Source organism: Peromyscus eremicus, unplaced genomic scaffold (genome assembly GCF_949786415.1).
Source record: "Peromyscus eremicus unplaced genomic scaffold, PerEre_H2_v1 PerEre#2#chr23_unloc_1, whole genome shotgun sequence".
Taxonomy (NCBI): Eukaryota; Metazoa; Chordata; class Mammalia; order Rodentia; family Cricetidae; genus Peromyscus; species Peromyscus eremicus.
In genome coordinates, this window is record NW_026734287.1 from 1,012,944 (window position 1) to 1,040,931 (window position 27,988).

Genomic DNA, 27,988 nt, shown 5'->3' on the forward strand with positions numbered 1-27,988 from the left:
ATGGACCTGATCCCAAACTTTTCCATGGAAACTTGGATACTCCTGGTTACCAGCCTGGTGCTCCTCTACCTGTGAGTAAACTGCCCAGGCTCCTCTCCTCAGTGATCAAGACTTGGGGATGTGAATTGGATAATTCTTTCCTCTACCTGTTTGGAAAATCCAAAGAGAAAATAAGGGGATGTTGCTTCAGTGTGTGGGATGCTAAGATCTACAGTGTTGCTGTTGGTCTTATGCAAATCCCTCCAAAGGGATACATAGGCATTCTTCTTCTACTAAACTCCACTTTCTGTGGATAGGAGGATTGAGTGACCTCAGTGAGACTTGGGGTATCCTCTGATTGAGTCTCAGTTTTTCCCCAGATTAACCAACCAGAGCTCAGCAGAAGCAGATTACAAATAGCTGGTCATTGTGATGGGAGGAGCTTCTGCAAAGTCTCGGGATTGTGGGGATGGGAGGAGCTTCTGTGTCATCTTCACCTGTGTCCTCTGAGGCAAGAGATATATAGTGTTGCCCTGTGTGCACATGACTAGTTTCTGCTCCCTTGTCCCACCTCTAAGACCATTTATGCAATGCCCCTAGTATACCCCAGGCTCTGTGGTAGGCTCAGATTGCCTCCTTTTTTTGTTACTCATCCTTAAGTATCCCAAACCTGGTTCTTCTTTATAATGTGAAGAATAATTTGTTTCTAAGTGGTGAATCTTTAGGGCAAAGGAGACCCGACTTTGATTCTTTCCCTTCCTCGTTTCCCTTCAAGTTCATAGCATCTGTATAAGGAGTTACTCCTCCCCAGCTATGAGATCTACTGGCATCCTCAAAAGGCAGACACTCTGAAACAATTTGGATTTTAAATATTTTCCCTCTAAGTTCTACTGGGAGTATAAGTTAAAAACATCTATCTCTGTACTTCCTTTCTATTGGGATGCCTCCTGAGTCCCAAGATAATAAACATGTGACCTAGGCCACTGTAGACAGCTCATTCTACTGCCGATGTGTGTGCATGCATGTGCATGTGAGTGCATGTGTGTGTTTGTGTGTGTGTGTGTAGACACACCTATTAGTCCATGGATAGTAGATGCTTCCGCCTCACCAAACACATCACACTTGATTTCTATCACCAATTAATATTAATAAATGATAAACACTCATGGTAATATGGAAACAGACATTTCGAACATGGTTTTATTTTTGGAGAAAAATATTTAAGATATTGTGGCAATATCTTTCCTATTTGATCATGTTTTACAATTATTTGAAAGATTTCATTTCATTCTATTTGATCCTAAAACTTCAGTGAGATATGCCAGCAGCCTTCTTTCAGAAGGCTAAAATGGGGCTGTTGCTCTCAGTATTTGTGACAACAAATTGTGTGAAGTGACTTCATCTGTTTCTAAGTGTCAGGAATGTAAGCCTAAGGCATAAGCAAATACATGGGACAGACTTACGTATGGTTCGAAATAAACTTAGCGAGCAGGTTTTTTGTTTTTCAGTTCAACAGTTTTTGCTGTGCTTGTCCATCAGGTCATGTGAGTTTTTCAGTGTAGGTGGATAAGGAAGAGAATGGGACAGTGATGGCATGAACTCTTTTCAGGTATGAGTTAGGATAGTGGTTTTCAACCTGTGGATCGTGACCCCGTTAGGGGATCAAGCAACCCTTTCCTAGGGGTCACATATCAGATACCCTACATATCAGGTATTTATATTAAAAGTCATAGCAGTATCAAAATTGCAGTTACAATGTAGTAAATAGTTTTATGGTTGGGGGTCACCACAGCATGAAGAACTGTGTTAAAGGGTCACAACATTAGGAAGGTTGAAAACCACTGAGTTAGGAGAAAGTAAGAAAATACTCCTCTCCTCTCAAGGACAAAGTCTCAGATACACTTTTGGGTTGCAGCCCCCCCACTGAAGATCAGGAGAAGGGCAGACCCATTGGCGTCCAGTTTCCTAAATAACAGGAGCAAATGAAACTATGTAGAAGTATTCTAGCCTGAATCTCACATTAACAGTGATGTTTGGGGACATTTGTAAATAATTCACTGTAGGACTTAGAGCCAAAACAATTCATCTACTTTTTGAGTTAACCTTTGTGGGCCTGGGGAGTCTCTCAGATAAATGTGGAGGTAAAAATGAAGATCAAAAATAATTGCTGCTGTTGAAGTTTTTGTTGTTATTTGTTGCTTCCATGTTATCCCCCACTCCAGCTTGAATGTTATAGTTCCTGTGTGTGTGTAACTGATAAGCCTGCACAATATACAGTGACAATCCCTAAGAACTTGATCTCCCACTTTACAGATACGGAACCTATACACATGGAACTTTTAAGAATTTGGGGATTTCTGGACCCAAACCACTGCCTTTCGTGGGAAATATTCTTGCATACCGAAATGTAAGTGTTGACTGAGTGCTCTACTTGGATTATTGTGGTTGCCAAAACTAGCTTAGTTCCTTTCATTAGAAAGGCCAGATCTGCCGGGCAGTGGTGGTGCACGCCTTTAATCCCAGCACTTGGGAGGCAGAGCCAGGCGGATCTCTGTGAGTTCGAGGCCAGCCTGGACTACCAAGTGAGTCCCAGGAAAGGCGCAAAGCTACACAGAGAAACCCTGTCTCAAAACAACAAAAAAAAAAAAGAAAGAAAAAAAAAAGAAAGGCCAGATCTTAGGTGACAATTCTCAGGTTTTATTATTATTGTCTTTGGAGGACATGGTTTGGTGCAGCTGATCAGCTCAGACCTCATTTTGGGGACTTGTTCAGATTTATGAGCCTCAAAAAAATTTTGCTTTTTTTCCAGTATATATTCTAGCAAGGGACAGTAATGCCTCTGGAACCCCTTTTTAAGTTCATACATATTTGTTTGTTTGTTTGTTTGTTCGTTCATTCATTCATTCATTTGATTAGAGTGTGTGAGTGTGTGTGTGTGTGTGTGTGTACATGAAGGTCAGATAATCACTATGAGAGTTGATTCTCCTCTTGCACCTTGTGGGTACTGGAATCAAACTCAAGTCAACAAGCGTGGGTGGCAGATGCATTCACCTACTGAGCCATCTCACTGGCCACTTTTGTTTCCACAGCTGAAAACATCACAATTGAAACTTGGCAGAAGTTTTGCTTCATTTTGTTTCTCAGTTTTGAAAGTGTTCTAGTTTCCTTTCTGTGGCTGGAATTAACCATTCTGAACAAGGGAGGTGGCGAGATGGTTCAGAACATTTGCTCTTACAGGGAACCTGAGTTTGGTTCCCAGCACCCACATGGCACCTAACTCCAGTTCCAGGGGATCTGATACCTCTTACCTGCTGGGACACAAGGCTTACACACAGGGCACACACATACATGCAGGCAAAGCACCCATACACATAAGATACAAATAAATCTTTAAAACAAAATGTTGTGAACAGTGCAAATTAGGGAAGGAAAGGTTTTCTATCATCTTACTGCTTGGGATTCATTATTGACAGATATCAGGCCAGGAACCTGGGTCAGAAACCGTGGAGGAACCTGCTTCCTGACTCTCTCAGGCTCTTGTTAGTTATCTTTCTTATACGGCTCAGAACTACCTCCCCAGGGAATGGAAACAGTGAGCTGAGTCTCTTACATCAATTAACCATCAAGATAAGCCCCCATAGACATTGGCTCCACAGGCCAATCTGATCTTGGAAATCTCTCAGTGGAGACTCCCTTCTCATGTTATTGGCTCTGTCAAGTTGATAATTAAAACAAACTAGGACAGGAAGTAAAAAGTCAAAGAAAATGGTTAAATTACATTGTTTCCTGTAGTTATGACATCTCTCTGCCTTTCTATGTTCATTAGGGACCCTGGGAAACAAGGTCTCTGTCATTCCTCCCTTGCTTGTTTTCTCAATCAACAACATGCCTGAGACTCACCCACTCTCTAGATTAAAAGAGGCCCGGAGTTTGTTCCTGTTCCTAGTTCTTCTGGTGTTCTAGGGAGAGCTTATGAGGTAAACAAAAAGGACTCTAAATATGGAGATAAACAATGATGCCTGTTCCTGGGAATCTCCCTCGATTTCTCTTAGCTTCTGTTTCCTCTTACACCTAAGAAAGGAATGACTTAGAGTCCTTGCATACTTAAGGATGACATGTGGGGAAGCAAACACACTTTAAAGAGACAACGTATTCACTATTATTCACAGACAAGAGTAAACGGCCATGCACGTACAATGTTGGGGGGAAGTCTGAACAATTTCAAGTTCTCCCATTTCAAATATCTCCTATATTCTCTCTCCCTCTCACTCATACACCTAGGAACAACAACATTCCTCTTACTGCCAGTGATGGATAGTTAACCTGATTTAGAAAGATTCAAATCTTTTAGATATAGATAATCCCAATTAGAGATAAGGGCAGTCTACTTAAAATAGTAGTCAGGAGCAGCAAGATAGCTCAATTGGTAAATGTGTCTGCCAAGAATCCTGACTACCTGAGTTTGGGCCTTAGAACCCATGTGGTAGAAGGAGAGAATTGACTACCAGAAGTGGTCTTCTGTTCTACTCTGTTCTACACACACACACACACACACACACACACACACACACACACACACACCAAATAAATGTAAAAATAATAATAATGCATTTTCATTTTCTTTCTCTTCCCAGGGATTTTGGGAGTTTGACAGAGAATGCCATAAAAAATATGGGAAAATATGGGGGGTAAGTGTTCTGGAAACTTCCATTTGTTTACTTGAAATCATCACGTACCTCTGTGCCTGGAAGACGGTCATAGCCCATAACCTCTTGAGTTGAAGTTATGATTGTATGTATTTTAGAGGCTTTTAATACACAGGTCCCATATGTCTTCAGGTACCATGGTTCACAGACTGAATTAGTCTGATAAAAATTGCATTTTTTACTATTCTCGCAGACTTAATGGTCCAAGGATGGCTCACTTGATTTTCTGCCCAGTGTCTGGCTATTCAATTCAGTATCATGTATATATCACCCAGACTTAACAAATGTTCCCATTTATTTTTAATTGTGGTCTTTTTGTAGAACTATTTTGTGTATAATGAGCTACATTATACTTGATTTCATGAGACTCATGTGATATGTGGTCAGAATTCCTGACTTGAACTAGGAGCTCATATAGTTGTGTATTGCACAATTTGGATTATGGATCTTGTAACATCTGGATCAGCATCTGGGTTCTGGGCATGCCAGGAACAGAATAGTTGAATCCTTTCAACTATTATTTGAATCCTTTCTGCTTTGCCAATGCAGGTTTTATGAGGGCCGACAGCCTGTGTTGGCTATCATGGATCCAGACATAATCAAAACAGTGCTGGTGAAGGAATGTTATTCTACTTTCACAAACCGTCGGGTAGGCATCTATTTTTTAAATTATTTAAACATCTATTCATGTATTCACACATTTGTTAGGTTTTTGGGGTCTCTTTCTCTCTCTCTCTCTCTCTCTCTCTCTCTCTCTCTCTCTCTCTCTCTCTCTGTGTGTGTGTGTGTGTGTGTGTGTGTGTGTGTGTGTGTGTGTGGAGGGGGGCATGTGAGGGGTGTGTATAGTATTGTGTAGTAGATGTGCAGTATATACACTCATATGTGTAGATGTCCCTGCCCCAAACACACAAGGAAGCCAGAGAAGGATATGAGATGACCTGCTCTATTACTCTCTCATCCCCTACTGAGCTTGGAGGTAATCTGGCAGCCCAAAGCTCCTGACATTTTCCTGTCTCTGTCCTTCGCACAGCTGAAATTACAGGCATGTGTGGCAATACTCAGCTTTTGAAGTTGGTGCTTGGAATTTGAACTCACCAAGCAAGCTCTCTTACCCACTGAGTCATCTCCTCAGTGCCATGTTTATGCATTAGGTTTTTTATTGTGAAGTGATTCTAACTTCATAGGGAATTGAGTAAAAATGTACATGAAGGTTCCATCTATGTTTCCTCCATTTGTTTCCATGGTAATATCTGTAGTAACTATAAATTTAGTATCTTTCTGTGACAGGAAATTGATAGAATCCATACATATTATTCAATTATCTATTTTATGTGTCTTTATTTTATGTGTGTGTGTGTGTGTGTGTGTGATGTCATACAAAATTAACACATGTGTGCCTATCTATAACAGCCAACAGTCAAGACAGAACTGTTCCTTCAATGTTGATAAGGCTCCCACGTGCTAAGCTGATAAAGTGGCCATGTACAGCTTGTCTTTTCTTCTTAATGGGAATCTATGCTTATTTTCTTCATTATTAGCATATATTTATTATGCAAAATAATAAGTTTTCTTATGACATTTCTTACCGTATATAATGTACTTTATAAACATCTTTCCATTACCATCTTATATCTCCCTCTCCCTCTGGTCTTCTTCCCAAATATACTCCTTCTATTTCCATGGCATTTAAACAGTCTAATGCAGATATTGCATATGAGAAGAAGCATGTGATACTTGTATTTCTAAATCTGGCTTGTTTCTCTTAACATGATGATCTCCAGTTCCATCTAATTTCCTTCAAATAACATAATTTTGTTCTTCTTTATGACTGAAACAAACTTCATTTGTGTGTGTGTGTCATATTTTCTTTATCCATTCACCTATTGATGGACACCTGTGATAATTAATCTTGATTGTCAACTTGACATATGCTAGAAAAGGGAACTTCAGTTGAAGAATTTTCTCTGTCCAATAGGCCTATGAGCATGTCTGTGAGGCATTTTCCTGATTGTTAACTGATTTAGGAGGGTGAAGCCCACTATGAGTGGTACCATTCCTAGGCCAAATGACCTTGACTATATAAGAAAAGTAGCTGAACATGAGCCTTGGAGCAAGCCAGTGAGCAGCATGCCTCTTTTGGTTTCTACTTCAAGCTCTTGACTTAAGTTCCTGACTTGGCTTCCCTCAGTGATGGATTACAACCTGTAAGCCAAAATAAACCTTTTCCTCTACAAGTTGCTTCTGGTCATGGCATTTGTCACAACAACAGAAAGCAAACTAGAACAGTACCTAAGCTGATTCTACACCATGGCTATTATGAATAGAAAAACCAAAAAACATGAGTGCACTGGTATCTCTGTGGTACACTGAGTTCAATTTCTTTACTTTTATACCCAACAGTAGTGTAATGAATTGTGTGAGAGTTAAGTGTTCAGGCTTATGACATTTCTCTACACTGGTTTCTATGATGGCTGCACAGATTAGCATTCCAACCAGTAAGATACAATAGTTCATTTTCAGCGTATTTTCACTAATGTTTGTTTAATGGGAATCTTTCTGTAAGAGGGGGGAAAATCTTATTTAAAGGATGCAAATACATCTATTTTTCCTTTGTGGATTATGCTTTTGTAACATGTCTGAAAATTCATCCCATAAACCTCCTTGTTGGTTGTTTGTTTTTCTTTACTAAACTTTACAGTTTTAAGTTTTAATCTAAGTCTGTGATCTATTTTGTGTTATGTTTCCAGGGTTTTTTTACATAATTGAATCATTTTTGCACCTGTGGAGAAAAAGTACCTGGGGTCTTGGAAGATGGATCAATGTATAAAAGCAGTTAGAACACAGCCTGTGTTCAGCTCCTCATAACCCATGTAAAAGATGGACACAGTAGCACACACATCTGTACTCCCAAAACACACCTATGAGAAAATGGAAGTAGAGACAGAATTTGTGAAAACTTGCAGACTAGCTGCCCTGGCCTAAGCACTGGGAAACAGCAGACACTGTCTCAAACAAGGTGGAAAGGTGAATCAACATCCAAAGACTCTCCTCTGGTCTCTACACACTTCATGGTACACACACACACACACACACACACACACACACACACACATGCACTCATTCATAAGAAAGTACACACACTCACATAAACACACACAAATCAGTAGGGAAAACATTCTGGTGTGGGAAAACATTCTGGTGTGGAATCATATCAGTTTAGACTACAAAGAGTAAATTCATTAAGCCAATGATTTAATGATTGTATTGAGGACCAAGAAAGAATGAAAATCATTTGGGGCTGTGTCTGTGGATGGATTACTCATTCACTGTTATGTACCATAGTCCTGTGTCTGTCCCTCCCAGAACAGCACACTCTTGATTATTGTAACTGCATTGTGACTCCACATGAGGTACAACAATTGGTTCCTCTTTTTTTTTTTTTTAGAATCCTTTCTATCTACCCTTCTTTCATTGTCTTTTCATGCAAATTCAGAATAAGCTTTATTGATGTCTACACATGAAAACCCCACTTACCTACACTATCAAAATTGGATTAAATCTTTTGATAAATATGAAGAAAATCACTGTTCTTAGCACTTTGAGTTGTACGTGTATTGCCTACATGCATGTGTCCATGTGTGCACATGCAGACATAAGTGTAGGACATTGGGTGTCCAGTTTTATCATCCTGCCTTATTCTCTTGAAATAGGGTCTCCCACTGAACCAGAAGCTCATTGCTTCATCTTGGCTTGATCACCAGTGAACTATTTCGATCCACCTGTCTCTGTTCTCAGCACTGCATTTATTGCACCTGTAGCCATGCCCAACTTTTTCTAATGTGAGTGCTGGGGATTCAAACTTGGGTCCTCATGCTTGAGTATCAGTGGCCACATCAGAGGAGCAGGTGGCAATTGAAGTTCAAGGTGTCAGCCCACCAGGAGGCAACTTCCGCATGGGTGAAACTTGGATAGGCAAGGCCCCAAGGTCACAGACTCCAGAATGTCTTTTGTTTCTGCTGTGCCATTACATGCTTTCCACTGCCATCTTTCTCTGGTATCTGGTATGGTGTGAATGGGTGTGGGGAGATCCCCACTGCCTGTAATGTAGTATGTTTATCTCATAGAAACATCCCATTCTACTGGGCAGTTTTATTGTGGATTATTGTGAAGATGATTCCTTCCTAAGCTATACTGTCTAATTGATGATGATGATGATGATGATGATGATGATGATAATAATAATAACGTTAGTTTGATGAATAAAAATATATACAAGTAAATGTTACACATCTAGGGCCTATGAGTTTCACCTAAAGAGCTGCATAGATTCTAGCTCAAGTTAATGATTAAGATAAGCAATTGAGTCCCAGGAGCCAGATTGGCTTGAATTCCTTTAGTCTTAATGCTGAAAGACACAGATTTCAGTGTGTATCATTTCCTAAAACAAAGCCTTATAATAACTTCAGGTTGGATCAGATGTTTTAATAGTAGCTTTAAGGTGAAAAACCCAAGAACACAATCTAAAATTTTATAATGGGTGAGGGACTCTGTAAAGTCAGAGAACAAATACAAAGCAGCCCAATTATTACTAGCTCACTCACTTTTCTTGCTAGAACTGGTTGATAACCAAAGATGATGATTAATTCCTTACACCCATTTTTCCCTCAATCTCTTGATATAAAAAAAAACTATTGATGTTTGGGTATACACCCTAAAGTTTTAAAGTAGAGCTGACTGATTTTTTTTATACATAAAAGTTTAGATTTGTGATTCCTTTAACATTCCTTATAAGATTACCTTTCAAGGTAAGTAATAAAGTAATTGGCCCTTTCTATATAACTGCAAAGTACAGCTTGCCAATAACAGACCTGACTGAGAAGAATATCTTGCTTACCTACACAGTTAATCTATAGAAAGTTGCTTGGGTATGAATGTACATGGGTTCTTGAAATAATTTGTTTTCCTCCTGTAATACATAAGATGTTTAATCATGTAAGGGATATGGAGAGTGTGCTGTTATTTACTTGTATTTATTCCCTTGAAAAACAGAATGTAACCATATTGTAATTTTTATATTGCCTGAAAGATTTTGCTGGGATATATAAGCTGTAAGAGAAAGAATACAGATAGAGTTAGAGAGAGTTAAAATGGGCTACAAGGAAAATATCAAGAATGAAAAAGTCAGAAGGAAAGCATCAAAAAAGAGAGAATTAGGAAGATAACTTCAAGAGAGTAAGAAGGAGAAGGAAAATATCAAGAGAAACAGAAGGGATATCTCTGGATAGAGATAAAAAAAAAAGAGAATGTAGAACACAGAATGAAGAATAGAGAATAAGGGAGGAAACCATCAAGAGAGAGTGTAAGTGCCTTTTCCCCTAACCTCCTCAGATAGAAAAGTCTAGTATGTGCCAACTTTGTGGATTCCCTTTGAGCCCTGTGCTCCTGGGGGCTTACCCCACAGGCAGCAATACTTAAGAGAAAAAAAGTTCTCTTACCTGATAAGCCATCCCCCTGGCAGAGTTGTCTGGTCTGAAAATATGATGTGCTTCTCCATTCCTTCAAATTTGTTTGATTTCTTTCACCAACCTTTTTACAGCTTCCAGCCTACTGTACATTTCATACATAAAGTATTTCATCTTCTTTTATTTGTTTATTTTATTGTTTTATTTTATGTGTATGGGTGTCTTGATTGCATGTATGTCTGTGCAATATGTGCATACTGAGTGTCTATGGAGCTAAACGAGATCATCAAAACCCCTGGAACTGGTTACAGATAATTACAAGTTGCCATGAGGATGACTGAATCAAATCCTGGTCCTCTGAAAGAGCAATTAATACTCTTAGCCATTGAGACATTTCTCTAGTCCCTAGTATTTCATTTCTTTGGGTTGATTGTAAAAGCGGTTGTGTGTTTCATGTAGTCTTACCTACTCTCACTTGCCTTAGAAATGCGCCCGAATATTTGTTTACTTATCTTATATCTTACAAAGGTGTTTGTACTCACATAAATAAAAAAAAAGTTGAGCCGGGCGGTGGTGGCGCACGCCTTTAATCCCAGCACTCGGGAGGCAGAGCCAGGCGGATCTCTGTGAGTTCGAGGCCAGCCTGGGCTACCAAGTGAGTTCCAGGAAAGGTGCAAAGCTACACAGAGAAACCCTGTCTCGAAAAACCAAAAAACAAAAAACAAAACAAAAAAAAAAAAAAAAGTTGAGCATGGCCACAAGCACAATAACTCTAGCATTGGGGACAGAGACAGGTGGATCCCAGGAGCTCACAGCCAGCCAGCCTAGATGAAACAGTGAGCTTCAGATTCTGTGAGAGACCCTGTCTCAAGGAAATAAGGCAAAGTGACAGAGCAGGACACCCAACGTCCTCCTCTTATCTCTGCACGTACATGCATGGACACACACACACACACACACACACACACACACACACACACACATGTGTACATGCACACAATGAAAAACGCTAAAAACAGTGAAATTCTCTTAATTTATTTTGTTGAATTCAATTTTGATATCATAGGTAAACATTTTTCAGGGATAGACATCAAACACAAAATATGTTCATTTTAAAATACAGAATGACAAAAATATCCATTTTTGTACAAAGCATGTGTTTTCATAAGCATAAGGTTCAAGGAGGTAGTGCCAAGTCTGTCATGAGGTGGAAAGTATGATCAACTATACCTAAAGAAAATCAGTAAGAAAAAACTTATATAGAATTACATTATTTCTTCCAAATAATGCCTAGATTCTTTCAAATACTGTTATTGTCTTCTCAATAACACTTTGAGAAGTGTTTTTTTATCACTTTTTATTACCCCTTTATCAAGAATCTCTTCCTATGAATATGTGTAAATGAATAACTGGCCTGTCTTTACAAGGCCACCAGTTGCCATCAGTTCCTTCCTACTTGGTGCAGACTTGAAGGATGTACCAGGTCTTGTTGCTATCTAGTCACCCTGAGGCAGTGGTTTCCCCTGTTATGTGAAACTTCTGTAGAAGAAGGACGCTAGATTATAAAGTTCTAAAGCCACATGTGTTGACTGGGTGTCACCTCAAACCTCCCAGGGGATGAAGCATTTGAGGCAAATGTTCATTTGAACATGTTACATTAACTAACTATACAGTCACAAATGTTTTTAAATAAATGATACTTGTTTAATTTTTTTTACAACTGTAGAGTTCTCCAAACTTACGTATGACAATATCTCTTTTGCTTTGGATTCTAGGGTTTAGGTCCAGTGGGGTATTTGAAAAAAGCAATCACCTTATCTGAGAATGAAGAATGGAAGAGATTAAGAACATTGCTGTCTCCAACCTTCACCAGTGGAAAGCTCAAGGAGGTAATGAAGTAATAAGCTTTTCAATGGAAACATGAAAAGCAGATCCTGGGGGTAGGTAGATAACAGCCCTTTTCCAAGCAGTATCCTCTGAGTTGAAACTTCCTAAGAATGTCCTTTTGTGTTAATGGGACTTCTTGCTTTGTCCTTGGGAAAGCTGTGTCCACTGGGAACTGAGCTCCCTCGTCTCACAATGGATGGTGTTTTGTTTTGTGTATAGATGTTCCCCATCATTAACCAGTATACAGACTTGTTAGTGAGGAACATGAGGCATGGAGCAGAGAATGGGGATCCCATTATCATGAAAGAGTAAGTACTGGTACAGTCATTGGGGCCTGGGTTGTTGTGTCAACTACTTTTCTGTTGCTGTGACAAAGTACTCCAACAAAAGCAAAAGAAGGCTTCGTTCCAGCTTACAGTTCTGTAGGGCTGCATGTCCATCATGGCAGGAAGACATGGTGGCAGGAGCAGGAGGCTAGCTGATGACACTGCATATAACATTCAAGAAACAGGAAGCCCAGCCTATACAGACACAAGATCTGGCTGTAGCAATCTACTTCCTCTAACGAGGCTCCACCTCCTAAAGTTCAGAGCCTTTCAAAACAGTACCATGGGCTCAGAACCAAGTGTTCAAACACATGAGCCTATGGGGGCATTTCATATTCAAATCACAATAGTTGTTAGTAGACACTGTAACTGCCTACTGGAATGCTGAAGTTCCCACTGTTAAGTCACCTCAGGAACAGACAGGAGTGAGCTATCAGCATTACAACTGATTACAACAACTGTCTTCTGCTGAGGTTGAGACCAGTGGAAACTAGAGACCTCTCTGTAGCAAACCTTATGACTGTAATAGGCCATTCAAGAAAAAGAGCATATCCCAGAAGAAAGTAGGGTGGCTATGGATGAAAGGATATCACTTCTGTATGTAGAAGCCATGGTTAATCTCTCTAATAATTGTTATTTGGGGAACTCTAAAAAACAAAATATATAGTTTAGAAAGAAGGATTATGATATAAAACACATTTTTAGTGTAGAGTCCATGGAAAATAGAGAGCAGAGAAATCATTCAGTTCATATTAGGACACTGCATGTACACCAAGGAAATTAAAATGTAGAACTTGGAGTAATTTATATCTCATCATGGGCTTATGAAGAATATCAGTGAAGCAGTAAAACTTGCCTAGGATCACTGAGATAGCTCAGTGGGTAAAGGAGCTTGCCACCAAGTCTAAGGACCTGAGTTTCATCCCCAGGACCCACATAGAGGAAAGAGAGAACTGACTCCCCCAAGTTGTCCTCTGGATGCATGCCATAGTACAAGTGTGCCCACACAAACACACACACACACACACACACATGCACACATGCCTCACAGGAGCAGATGTACATACATGCAAGTTGCACTCAGAGTCAATAAATAAAAGTGCAACCCACTTGCTACTTCCCTTTTATCCCATTTCTGAAGAGTGCAGTACCTGTAAAGCTGTAGGCATTGCAATCAGATCATTTTTTTGGATAAACTCAGGCCTTCTGAGTTATTAAAGAAACACTGATGTAACATTCAACCCTCCTGGTGAATGAGGAACATGTGGGCACATAAGTTTTACTAGGAATATTGTTGATTTTCACAACTTAAAGCAATACTTATGCCCTTGAAGCAATGTCAGCTCCCTGGGGCTGGGGAAGAGCAGATCTATTGGTACCTTGAGCATGGGATGTGCTCCAGGGAATTAATAACAGTTGTTATGTGTTGTACTGAAGATGAATTAGCTTTGGGCACAAATACCAGTGATATACAGATACCTGATACAATGTTCTCTTTCTAAGTCCTCTAGGCATTAGAGAAGCATTTCACATTGTCTTAGTGAGGCATGGTACTTCCGCATAATTATCACCCACACTCCACCCACACTGATGCAATTTGTCTGGTTATAAATCTCTTTCTTCCTGTGACTCCATGTCTCCTGATATCTATTCTAATCTCATATCTATTTCTGTGATAAAATGCCCTGAAAGGAAAACAAGTTAGTGGGGAAAGGTTCATAATATCTCACAGTTCCACGTTTCAGTCAATGTCATTGCAGGGAAATAGAGGAAGGAATTTGAAGCTCCAAAGTCACATCCCTAGTCAAGAACAAAGAGAAATACACTCACACTTGTGCTCAGTTAACCTTTTCTACACTTACGCAGTCAGGGACCCAAACTCAGGGAAAGATGCTGCCCACTCATTAGAGCAATCGAGGCAATACCTCACAGACTCCCTCAAAGGCCAACTTGATGCAGACAACCACTCACTGAGAATCTCTCCCCAGAGAGTTGTAGATTGTGTCAAGTTAACAACTAAAACTAACCCTCACCATATGCATGTCACAACCTAGCACAAAAATAGTGTAAACACTGTCATCTAATAAACTTCTCACCAAAAAGCATGAGGGAGGCCTAGATTCACCAGAGCAGGATTTCTGGCAGTGTCTGCCTTACCTTGGCTTGTGAATTTACTCCCATTTTATGCATTACATATGTTAGAAGGAATAAGAGAAGGCATAGACAATGATTTCCATCTGTCTCTCTGTTCAGCATCTTTGGGTCCTACAGCATGGATGTGATCACCGGCACATCATTCGGAGTAAACATCGATTCCCTCAACAACCCACAAAATCCCTTTGTACAAAAAGTGAAGAAGCTCTTAAAACTTAATTTCTTCGATCCATTGTTCCTCTCAGTGAGTACGTGAACTAACATTTCATTATTTCTGTTTTCTTCCGTGTTTATTGATTGATGGTTTCACACATTTTATAATGGATTTCAGTCATTTTCATTCCCTCATTCCTCTTCTCTCCTCCTCTCCCTCCCCCACTGGTACCCTTCTTAGAGTTTTGTGAACTTCATTTCACATACATTGTACATGGTCCACTAAAATAGGCCAATTCATAGCTTTCAGTGTATCTAAAGATATCCATGGTCATCACTATTGTCAGTTATGGAATCTTTTTGGCAATTCAGAAACCCTACATTTAGCCATCAGGTCTCTCTGCCTTCCTCAGGTGTAAGCAACACTTCCTATAAATGGAATTGTATCATTTATCACCTTGTGTGTCTAGTTTCCTCTATGTTTTCAAAAGTTCCTGTACCTTGAAGGATGTTTCAGTATGCCCTTTCTTTTAGTGGCTGAATTTATCATTGATGGACATTTGAAAATTTTCAAACTTATGGCTGTTGTTAATAGTGTTGCTCTGAATATTCTTATGCGAGTTTGAACAATGGTTTTCATTTCTTTTAGACATATACTCAAATGGAAATGGTGAGTTGTACAGTAATGTTTAATGTAATATATTTACTCAGGCTGGAGAGATGGCTCAGTGGTTAAGAGCACTTGCTGCTCTTCCAGAGAGCCCAAGTTTTCAGTCCCTGGTGTTCATGTCAGATGAATCACAATCATCTGTAATTCACACAAGGGAACCTGAACTCACATGCACAAACCCACATACAAATATACACATCTACATGTAATTACAAATAAAATAATAATAATAATTAATAAATAAATATATTATGCCAAGTGTTTTGGGCAGGGGTGGTACAAGCCTTTAATCTCAGCACTTGGGAAACAGATGCAGATGATCACTGTGAGTTCGAGGCCAGCCTGGTCTACAGAGTGAGTTTCAATACAGCCAAGGCTACACAGAGAAACCCTGTCTTGAAAAAACAAAAATAAATAAATAAACAAACAAATAAATAAATAATAAATTGAAAAATATGATACAATTATTTAATTCTGGAAATACCATTAATCACAATACAGTGCTAGTATTTCTTTTTTCTTTTTTTCTTTATTAAGAAATTTTTTATTGATTTTACATACCAACCACAGATTCCCCTCCCATCCCTCTTCTCACTCCCCACTCAATTTTGCCCCCCAACACACTCTCCATCCCCTCCTCTGAAAAAGTAAGGCCTCCCATGGGGAGTCAGCAAAGCCTGATACATTCAGTTGAGGTAGGTCCAAGCCCCTCCTGTATCAAGGCTGTACAAGGTGTCCCACCATAGGGAATGGGCTCCAAAAAGCTGGCTCATGCACCAGAGATAGATCTTTCTCAGAATGTTTTGCATCTATAAACCTGTTTTGCTCATGTTTGTTTGTATTGACATGACTGTATTACACAGCAGTGCATACCTGGGGGGAATTCTACTTGATAAAATAAATAATATAAATAATATAAATCTTCTTGAATTATAATAGTCACTTGGTTTGGTGCATTATTATTTTGGTGAGAATTTTGAAACCATATTTACAAGTGATGTTAGTTTAATGTCAGTTTGGTTATGGGATTGGGACACTGTGACCCTGTAGAGAATTTTGGAGATGTTTTACTTCTCTTCTGTATTTTGGAAGTGTTTGGGGAAAACTGGCATTGGATCTTCTGTGAAGAGTTGGGAGAATTCACCGCTGAAATCTTCTGGTCTTAGGCTTTTCTTGTGGACAGCATTCTATCACTAATTCTATTACATCACAGGTCTATCATGTATGATGTGCAAATATTTTTGAGTCAGTTTCTATAGTTTGTGTATTTCTAGGAATTTGTACATTCTAGCTTAATTATGCGATTATTATCTTCCAGTTATTAATAGAATGCCTTAATATGCCCTTGTGTTTTCAATAACAATATGATTCCCTTAAAACATTCACTATGCACACTAGTAATCTGAGTCATCACTCTATTTCTAGAACAATCCCATCTAACATTTAACTATTGCTGAAGATACTTTTGAAGAAGCATCTTTCGCTTTCACTGTTTCCTCTGTTATTTTTTATTTTATTAGTTTCTACTCACTGATTTCCTCTATGTTTTTTTTTTATTTTATTATCTTCCACTTTGGTCTGTAATATCCGTCCCCTCTCTGCCTGAGGTGTGTTTGCTCTTCTCTCTTAATGGCACTTCTCCTACAGTGTTGCCATTTAAGATCAATTTTTTTTCTCAACACTCAAATTTTCTTCTGGATGTTGCTTTGTCTCCATCTTCGTAAGGATTTTCTTTATTTGGAGTAATATTATTAGTGTTGCTGTTGTTATTATTTGTGTGTATGTGTAAGTGGAGGCACACTTGTGAACATCAGAGGGCAAGATGTGGGAGTCAGGTATCCCCTTCTACCGTGGGCTCCAGGGACCAAACTCAGTCAGTTTCCACAGTAAATGATTTCACCTGCGGAGTCGTCTCACCAGGCCCTACTAGTTGTTTCTATCATGTCTTTTTTCTCTTTCCATTTCAACACAAATTGGAATTGCCCCATAGTTCTTGAGCTTTGGGTTATGGAGGAGTGTGGTGATGAATAATTTACATATTACCTCCCCAACTTTTCTTCTATTGTCAGTTCCTGACTTCATTCCCTGATGGGTGAAGAACACAGACTGTGACACTTCTAACCTGAAAACTCATTCTCTCTCTCTCTCTCTCTCTCTCTCTCTCTCTCTCTCTCTCTCTCTCTCTCTCTCTCTCTCTGTGTGTGTGTGTGTGTGTGTGTGTGTGTGTGTCTATGTCTGTCTGTCTTTATCTGCCTGCCTGTCTGTCCATCTGTGTCTGCATGTGCACACACACACTCTCTCTCTCTCTCTTACATATATGCAGATTAGACCCCCCCCAAAAAAAAGCTTTGATGTCGTTCCTTATATTCCTTCCACCTTGCTTGAGACAGGTACTCACTGGCTTGGAACTTCATTCAGTAGGCTGGGCTAACTGGCTATTGAGCTTCCAGAAATTCATTGTCTCCACCTCTCATGCTGCCATTGCTGAGGTACTGCACTTGGCTTTTAACATGATTTCTGCACAGATCCTCACATCTGCAAGGCAAGCCTTTTACCCACTGAGTCATCTCTCCAGCATGAAAGCTCTTTCTTGAGCACCATGATTAACTGCAGCACAGGACTGAAGTCTGATCTATCCAAAAAGACCTTAGTTCAACATGTCAAGGGTGAAAGGTCAAGGAATTTAACCCTGAAACCATGCAGCAGGCACCATTGATATCACCTCTATGTCAGTGGCCATACATTGATATGCCCTTTCCCAGCCAGTGGCCTGGAACCTGGGCAAGAGGGAGAGTCTTGCTTGAGATCCTGATAACTTTCACTGTTCTGCATGTCAGAATAAATGTAATCATTCAGGATAAAATTTGTATTTTCACCACGTTGCTCTTTTCTCCCCTCTAGTACTCTTTCCATTCCTTAGCCCAGTATTTGATGCACTCAACATGAGCTTGTTTCCAAATGATGTCATGAGCTTTTTTAAAACTTCTGTGAAACAAATGAAAGAGAATCGCATGCAGGATAAAGAAAAGGTAATAGCTGGTCACACGTGGTCGTTCATTTATTGATAAAATGTTAAGATGTTTGTTTGTGCATTTGTGTTCCATATAATTAGACTATGTTAAGAACAGGAAAATTTTTATATTTTTGAAGAAAATGAAGCGTTGGGAATACAGATACAAAATAAGCTAAGTAGAAAGCATTTAAAATCAAACAATACATATTATGATTGATCTGCCAATAAAACAATATTTTTAACATGAAAAATTCACATGCTAGAAAAAAATGTCTTGCATTTGAGAGGATGTAAATTAGTTAGGGGGATTATGGAAAATTTTATGGATAAAACTTAAAAAAATTAAAGTTTGTAATTTCCTCGGCGCTGAGGCTAAAACTCAAGACCATATGCATGGTTGGCAAACACATCGTCCTTGAACAACGGTCCAAGTTTTCCTGGGTATCCAGCTCAACCCTATACTACAGTTACATATTATGAACAGAGTTTGTGACTTTGGTGTTGGGTCAGGAGATCCCAGTGGAGCAATCATTATTAATGGCTCATTTCTTCAAGTATTAAGGTCTTCTGCGATCTTAGATCTTTTAGATTCTAAAAAGGTGATATCAGTTGTGCCTGCTGCATGGTTTCAGGGTTAAGATTACCAGGGGTAAAAGATGAGCAAAAATCTAAAAAGTAGAACTCCCATATGATCCAGTCATCTTCCTGCTGGTCATATAATGACATAAGCTTATATGGGACACATATGTACTCCCATGTTTATTGAAACCATTTTAAAGTTCCAAAAGCTATTATAGGAATGGAATTTGAAAGTTCTATAATGAATAATAAACATCTGAAAATATGTTTAACTTGATTGGAATAGCATACACTACATACATGTATATGTGTATAATTTTCATTTTTTAAGTATGCTTTAACATAAATTTTTAGAATAATGAGATGAGAGGGTTGAAGAAACAGATCAGCAGTTAAAAGTTGGCCCACTCCATTGTAAGTTATCTGGTGCCATTCAGTCTGCTTTATTTTTAGTTTTTAATTTTTGGAAACACAGTGTAACTATGTAGTTTGGCCTCTAGCTCTCAGTCATCCTGACTCAAAAGCTAGGAATACAAGTATGTGTCAACCTGCCTGGCTGGCCTCAACTAAATTTGAACTGCTTGTGGCTTGAAGTGGGCACTGAGCTCATCCAGGTATCCAGGCTTTGTTACATTCAGCCTGGATTCCAGAATATGGAAGTCCATAGGTCATAGAGGTAGGACTGGGCAATCCCCTAGATGTCACTGAGAATCATAGCATTCTAGCTTATCAGAACATTTCATGATGCTCACCTCAAAACTACTGACAAGATTTGGAAATGGCACGAGTTTCATCATAAGGACACATTTCAAGATTAAGATTGGAAGACGTAGATTGAAGTACAGAACTTCTTCCTGTGTGAGCACACATGTAAAGAGAAGGAGATGATCAGAACTGTTCAGGGCCCAAAGAACTCAGGAGCAAGGATAGCAAAGACCAGGGCTACTGGACACATACCCAGTGTTCGCTCAAGAAAGCATTCTGCTCTTCAAAGCTGGTATGTGGACATACATGTTTACTTCTAGCTCTGGCACCCTAGTGAGATTTCTGGGCTTAAATAAATATTATTCTCAGAAGCATGGCTATTTATGCACTTGTAACTCTCTCTGACCACACAACTGACTTTGCACCTTCCAAAACTACTTTCTTTCAGCAAAGATTGGATTTTCTTCAGCTGATGATCAACTCCCAGAATTCCAAAGACAAAGAGTCTCATCAAGGTAAGCAAAGATGAGTCCTATCTACTGATATGGAACCACGAAGATAGATATTTGTTCTGGAAATATGCAAGGGGCTTCCCAGGCAGATGAAGATGTCTGCAGATTACAGAATAACATATTTGTGGATGTTATATATTCAGCCAGAGGAACTTGCTAGAAGCACAGGATTATTACTGTGTTCAAAGCCTGAAGGGCAGCCATAAGCATGCAATTCAGGACTGGAGGTCATCAATGGTCTCTGGATCTTCTGCCACAGAATAGACACCATCTGGGCCTCATCTAGACCCAGAGTCAAAAACTCTGCTTGGACATTTGTATCTAGACATCCAGTGAGAGGAACAGCCCCACAGTGGTGATGGTCACTGAAAACCTGGGATGAATGCTTGTCCAGCTCTTGATTTATAGCCAAGCTTTGATTTCCTGTGTAGTTGATATGGAAAATGTAGAGAAAGCCTTGGAACTAAACACATACCCCACTACTCTTACTAGCTTTTCATTATCCCGTCATGGGTGGCTTTTGAGGAAGCCATTGCTATGACGGTTGAAGAATGATGGCTTTCTAGTGCCATCTTGCCCTGTGCAACCAGGAGTCCCATGGTAGGGAGAGACAGCTGTCATTTTATTTCATTCCTTTTCTTTTTTTCCCTTTCTTCCCACATTCCTTCCTTTGTTTCTTCTTTCCTCATTCCCTTCCTTCTCTTATCCTCCAACTTCTCCTACAGCTCTCTCTCTCCAACATAATCATACATCAATCCTGTTCCCTTACCATCATAATTTGTATTGACACACAGATTCAACATTTGTCCAGTGTAGAAGCCCTTTCATATGAACTCTTGATTCCTTTCTTAAGCTAACCAAATGTTTATTACAATTAAACAGCTTTGTATTTCTGCTTGATGACCCCAACAGAGAGCAGAGTTATGAAGCTTTTGCATCCATGCTCTACTTTCACACACTGGTTATTTTCTTGTTGCTGTGAGAAAATACCTGACAACCAGAAATTTAATTTTTCCTAAGGGAGAATGCTATTCTCTATTTTATTTCTAAAGATAGACTTCTTGGGGCTGGCTAGATGGCTCCGTGGTTAAGAACGCTTACTACACAGGCACAAGAACTTGAGTTTGAATCCCCAGCAACCACATAAAAAGCCAGGCGTTGCTGGACATGTGTCCCCATGCATTTAAAGGTAGAGACAGGGGGAAACTTAAAATTCTCTGCCTAACCAGTACAGCTGAAAAGGCAAGCTTCCAGGTCACTAAAAGGTCCTGTCACAAGGAAATAACATGGAAAGTGACAGAGGAAAACATCCACAAATTTGCAGTGGCTTGGACATGCTTTCTCTCCTGATTGCACAGCTATGGTGCTGATGAGAATGTTGGGATGAGGAGCAGATGGGTAAGAGGAACATATACCTTAGGGAAACTGGATTAAAAGTGACTTTTCCATTTTACCCCCTTGTCAGGGAATAAAAACCCGATATGATCCTGAATTGTTATTCATGTTCTCTGTAGAGATTTGTGATTTTTCTTTGGGTTGTTCCTCATCTAAACCATGGTTTATACTCATCTCCTTCACCTAAAATGTATGCCCTGGACTTATGAGATGGGTCAGCAGGTAAAGGCACTTGCTGCCAAGCCCAAAGACCTGAGTTCAAACCTCAAGACCCAAATGGTAGAAAAAGAGAACTCACTCTTGCAAGTTTCTCCTCTGACTTCTAAACACATGCTTTGGCCTGCTGGAGTCTACACGCACATCAATCAATCAATCAATCAATCAATTTAAAAAATAAATGAAATGAAATGTATTTCCTTTCCTTTCAGGTTTATCTGATCTGGAGATTGTGGCCCAATCCGTTTTCTTTATTTTTGCTGGCTATGAGACCACTAGCAGTACTCTTTGCTTTGCTATGTATTTGCTTGCCACTCACCCTGACGTCCAGAAAAAACTTCAAGATAAAATTGATGTTGCTCTACCCAATAAGGTGAGGATATGGGACTTGGAGAGGACAGTGGAGAGAAGTATTGGCAAGTATGGCTCCTTATCACATTAGGTGAGAATCTTTGCATGGGGCCATAAGCATCGACTCTTCTACCAGCTTTATTTAAGAAAGATAAGAAAAGATAAATCAATGGGAAATAGGTATCAGGTACTACTTTTAGGATTAATACATCTTTGTAGATAGATGTTGGTACAGATTTATCCATTATCTGTCACCAAAAACTACCAAGAAACAACCACAAAAAAAGCAGTGGATGAAAGTGTGAGCTTTGGTGAGTCAAATGTCTTGGTAGTCAGCTCTGCTGATGTTGTGGGGTGTGTTGTTGCCTGCTGTTGGCTGGGTGTGACTGGCCTTGGCTGGACTGGGCTAAGCAAATGGATTTAGCTCTGCCCCACACATCTCTATCTGCTCAAAGGTGGCCTGAGTCAAGCTCTTAACCCTACATTACAGTCTGTCTAAAAGTCCCATAAAGTAATAATCGCACATTTTCCACATTGGGCTTTACAACTCTGCCCAAACTGGAAGACTGTGAAGTGTAAGGTTACCTGGTCTGTGAGGTTGTCAGTTTGGCTTATCATTCTCTTCAGAGCTCACAGGCAAGTCCTGAAAGAACAACCAGCAAACTGGACCAGCAACAGAGAATGGGGCTGAGGGACGGATGGATCCTGTTCTCCTTGTGACTTTTACCAGGGTTGGAACTGAGCGTTTTGATGGCAATGACTGTATCTGTCTTTGTCATCTGTAGTCCAGAAAAGACTATTAATACCTCCTCAGATCACTTAAATGTTTTTGCTGTAGAGCCATGCTGCATGTTTTTATTTAATTTTAAACTATTTTAATTGAAATAGAATTTCATCACTTTCCTCCTGCCCTTTCCTCCCTCCAGCCCGTGCCTCAAACCTCTCCCATCCCCCCACTCTCAAGTCAATAACCCCTTTTTGATTATTATTGTTATACAAATATATACATATGTTTGTATGTATGTACACACACATATATGTATGCATATGAGCAATAGTAGCTATCAAAGATTATCTGAGCTAATGTTTCTAGATCTTTTATATAATCGAAAAAATGGCCATGCAAGATATTTATAACTAAATAAAAATAGGGATTTGCTTAAAGGCTGTAAAGATGGTTCATCAGTTAAGGGCTGTGACTGCTCTTTCAGAGGACCTGAGTTCAGTTCCTAACACCCACACCAGGAGGCTCACAACCATGCGTAGCTATAGTTCTAGGGCCTCTGGCCCCCTCTTCTGGCCCCCGGAGCACATGAACTCACATGCACAAACCTCTACAGAGGTACATGCACATAAATAGAAATAAAGTTTTTTTAAATAGAGATTTGCTATCATCTGTATTTTGTAGAATTTCATGCATATGTGTGAAAGGTAACACTAACTGTGGCATATTGTTATTGAATGTAACTGTCATAATCTATTAGTTATGGTTCCTGACATAAGAAATGAAAAAAGTAGTACCTGGTAATGCTGAGGATTCAAGGCCCTTGGTTTGGCATTATCCTAAAGGATTACTTCTCAATGGGCTATCGAACAGGTTGAGGAATGTGAGATATTAAAATGCTTTGTAGCCAAGTGATGGTGGTGGTGCATGCCTTTAATCCCAGCAGCGCTCAGGAAGCAGAGGCATAGGGGAATCTCTGTGAGTTTGAAGCCAGCCTGGTCTACAGAGATAGTTCCAGGACAGCCAGGGCTGTTACACAGAGAAACCCTATGTCAAAAAAAAAAATGCTAAGGTTCTTTATCAAATAGGAGTTATTCTGTGGAGCTCCAAACATCTCAGTAGTACTCTGTCGATGAAAATTAATTCAAAATATTAATTTATGAATCTCTCTCCCTTTCCCTCATCACCTCTACCTCACTCTCCCTTTCCCTTCCTCAGGCACCTGTCACCTATGATGCCTTGGCAGAGATGGAGTATCTGGACATGGTGGTGAATGAAACTCTCAGATTATATCCAGTTGGTGGAAGACTCGAGAGAGTTTGTAAGAAAGATGTTGAAATCAATGGGATGCTAATTCCCAAAAGGACTGTGGTGGTTGTACCAACCTTTGCTCTTCACAAAGACCCAAAGTGCTGGCCAGAGCCTGAGGAGTTCCGCCCTGAAAGGTACAGAGATATGGGAAAGAGAAACTACCCAGAACTGGACTAGTCCGAGCATGGTGTGTCTCTTGGTATTGAAGACATATTTGTAGTAACAACAGTCTATCTGTGTGTCTCTCTCTGCCTGCCTGCCTGCCTGCCTGCCTGCCTATCTGTGTGTCTGTGTAAATTTTTAGAAAAGTATAACACCTGCCAAAATTTCCTCAGCACTATCTTATTTTATGAATTATGCTTTTCATTCACCTCAGGCTTTCCTTGCCATTCCCATTCACTGTCCCCATCATCTTTAGAGAGCATCTACATCTCCCATTTGACTAGACTTTGCCTCCTGGATCTTCTATTATGGCTGTAATGGTGTCACTGTGGGCCTGGAGGCCCTCCTCCACTAAGCTAAGAGCAGCCCTGCTGAAGATAGAGGAGCCCATAGGTCCTCACTGTCCTGTCTCTAGCTGTCATTCTAGACAACTCCCTTATACTAATGACTCTTCAAGGCCAAGTCACCTTCTTGTCTAGAAGCCTGAGACATCCTTCTTTGGAGATGCCTCAAGCAGATTCTTCTGGAAATTTTGGAACCACAGCCAGACTTCACTTAAATTTTAAGTCTAAAAATACTATTTTCTTGATCTCCTGTTGGACCAAAACAGACAATGGAGGTCTTAGCAATGAGGCTAGCCAGTCAGAGGAGCTATGATCCAGATATGTACTGACCCCTAACTGTGGACTTTCTGCTGTCAGAATACATGCCTTAGCAGCTGTGGCATGCATGTTGCCACCATATTTACTGAGGGGGTCAATCAAGGTTGGTCCATTCCGTATGACTTCTGTGTTCCCTCCAGCCTCAGCAATTCCACCTGTAGTGTTATGATTATAGGAGCACAAACCACTGATTTTTATTTATGTTGATTTTTTTAATAGTGAAACACATGCCTATTTGTATAGAGACTACTCCAAACACTGATAAAAATCCAAATATTAATATATGTCTACTAGAGAGAATGTTTGACAAGTGCCCAAGAATAATATATAGAAATTATATACAGAGTAATATATAAAAATTATATACTCAGCACTCTAAATGGATCTCTGTGTGCCTATCAACCATTCACCCATGTCAGCTGCTCCACACACATCTTCAACAACTCTCCCAACTGCCATGTGGTGTGTGTGTGTATGTGTGTGTGTGTGTGTATGTGTGTATTATGTATATATAACATACAACTCACAAATACTTCAGAATTTTCTTCAAAATATAAATTATGGTTTGAAATACATAACCACATTACAATTATCACCCACCTTAAAATCATTATTCTTCTCTTAAATATTTAAATGATATCAAATTTAAATAAAATGTGATTACTCTTCTGGAATTTTATACCCAAGGAAACATATAAAGAAAAACCTTGATGATATGACACTGGAGTGATTTTGGGTATTTTGTAAGATATCGACTTAAATACTCAACAAGGAAGGAAAGGAAGTAGGAAGAGGAAAAGAAGAGATGGAAGGGAGGGAGGGAGTGATGGATGGAGGAGAATAAAGAGAAACAAACAAAAGAAAGGAGACGTAGGGAGGTAGAGAGAAAGAAGGGAGGAAGAAATGGAGGAGGAAAGGAATGAAGGGAGGGAGGGTGAGGGGAAGGACATTAGCAAAAAGAAAAGAAACACAAGGAAGGTGGTCAAAAACAGAAGAATTGAGAGGAGTGGAGAGAACTATAGAGTGCAAATGAAAAACAAACAACTTTCAATAGTGGCAGGTGTGTTATCCTCGGAGCCCAATGAACACGTGACCAGAAGTGTTAGTAGAGGCAAGAACATGCTTTCGTTCTACTGGTCTCATTTCTTTTGTGTCAGAATATGCACACATCACTGGGCCAAATACACTCCTCTTGTTTCAAGATAAATTTTCTTAAACTGGGTGTGGTGACGCACACCTTCAATCCCAGCACTCAGGAGGCAGAGGCAGGTGGATCTCTGTGAGTTTGAGGCCAGCCTGGTCTACATAGTTTCAGACCAGCCACAGCCACATAGTGAGACCTTATCTCAAAAATTAAATAATAAATAAATGTTCTTTTGAACAGCATTGACATCATCTCAACGTGACTTAAAGCTTCTCCATGGTAAAGACAAAGGGAGAGGCCTGTAGCCTACAATTTCTACAGTATATCACTCACTCCAATGCCTAAGAAACATCATGGAAGACAAGGAGGACAGATTGTGGTGGCTAGAGGGTGGGGAGGTGTGCTATAGAATTAAACACACAGCATCCATGACTTCCTATAAAAGACTTGCACATGTGCACACATGCAAGCATACACACACACACACACACACACACACACACACACACACACACAAGAGGCAGGAAAGTAGGAGGGGACTAGTTGGGAAGAATGGAATGAAAGAAGTGGGATCACAGTGTATTGTATACAACTAAGAAGCTGTCAAAAATAACCTTTAAAAGCCCCAGCAGAATTTTGACAAGCAGCCCAGGCAAGCACCCTGCCTACTATTGCTTGTGGTTATCTAAGAAATATCAAACAGGAACTGTTGTGGGGTTTTATGATTTGTTAACTTGTCTTCATCTACTCCTGTGGGACCAGGTTCAGCAAGAAGAACCAGGACAGAATCAATCCTTACACATACCAGCCCTTTGGGAGTGGACCCAGGAACTGCATTGGCATGAGGTTTGCGCTCCTGAATGTGAAAGTCGCTCTTGTCAGAGTCCTGCAGAATTTCTCCTTCCAACCTTGTGAGCAAACTCAGGTCAGTGTGCTTCCTCACTAAGTTACATACAGCTTGTTTTTGTTTTTTTTTTTTTTTAATTTGGGCCATTTATATGCAGAGAAGTATATGCTTGCTCACTTTTTAATTTACTCCATAAGCCAAGTAATTTCTTTTGTGATATCTGTTGAGGTTTACAGCCTCCACTTTGGGACGCTGTATCTTTTGCTTTGAATATAAATATATTTATATTTTTTCTATATATATAGACTATATATATGTATGTATATGTATATATTCTAAATGCAGAGGCTGAAGAGTGGTTCATTCACGAGAATGCCTGCATTATAAGCATGAAGACCAGAGTTTTATCCCCAGACCCCAAGTATTTAAAATCTTGGTTCCTATGGAAAAACAACTGGGGAAAAGGTCATTTTCATGTGCACGTAAAGCAAATTTGTCCTTGATGAATCTCTTCCTTGCTTCTGTGCTTGGTGATGCTTCGTTGCTTGGCTCTCACTGTGTTTGTGTAACTGTTGCAGATCCCTTTAAAACTGAAAAAGAAAGGATTTTTTCAGCCAGAAAAAACCATCATTCTAAGGGCTGTATCAAGAGATGAAACCATAAGTGGAGCATGATATGAAGCACATTAGGAGTCTGTGTCCCGTGATGCCAGAAGCCAATTGATTTGGTGAAGAAAATGTAGAAATCAAGATGGCATTGATTGTCTTCATGTATGGGGGTCTCTGTGAAATCATCAAAATGCTCTTTCTCTTCTATCCACCAAAGTTCAAAAATCATTTCCCAAAATAGACAAAAGCAAGATTATTTATGTGTGTATGTGTGTGTGTTTGTTTGTTTCACTTTTGGGTTGGGTTGGCGAGTTGGTTGTTTTTAAAACAGTGCCACATATACCCACATATACCCCAGGCTGGCCTCAAGCTCACTAGATGGCAGTGGATATCCTGGAATCCCTGATACTGCCTTCCAAGTG

General features: G+C 39.7%; 1 protein-coding gene across 3 annotated transcripts; it reads left to right on the forward strand.

Annotated features, from left to right (window-relative positions):
• Positions 1-27,632, forward strand: LOC131900873 (cytochrome P450 3A9-like). 3 transcript variants are annotated; one of them, XM_059252202.1, is made up of 13 exons: positions 1-71; positions 2,293-2,386; positions 4,614-4,673; positions 5,245-5,334; positions 11,923-12,036; positions 12,254-12,342; positions 14,614-14,762; positions 18,239-18,366; positions 20,083-20,149; positions 21,970-22,130; positions 24,051-24,277; positions 26,874-27,036; positions 27,537-27,632. In XM_059252202.1, the coding sequence occupies exons 1-13, from the start codon at positions 1-3 to the stop codon at positions 27,630-27,632; spliced, it is 1,509 nt and encodes a 502-aa protein (XP_059108185.1). The 3 variants fall into 3 exon arrangements, with proteins under 3 accessions (XP_059108185.1, XP_059108182.1, XP_059108184.1); XM_059252199.1 differs by having other exon boundaries at positions 4,614-4,668; positions 5,237-5,334; XM_059252201.1 differs by having other exon boundaries at positions 4,614-4,665; positions 5,234-5,334.
• Positions 27,633-27,988: the final 356 nt, after the last annotated feature.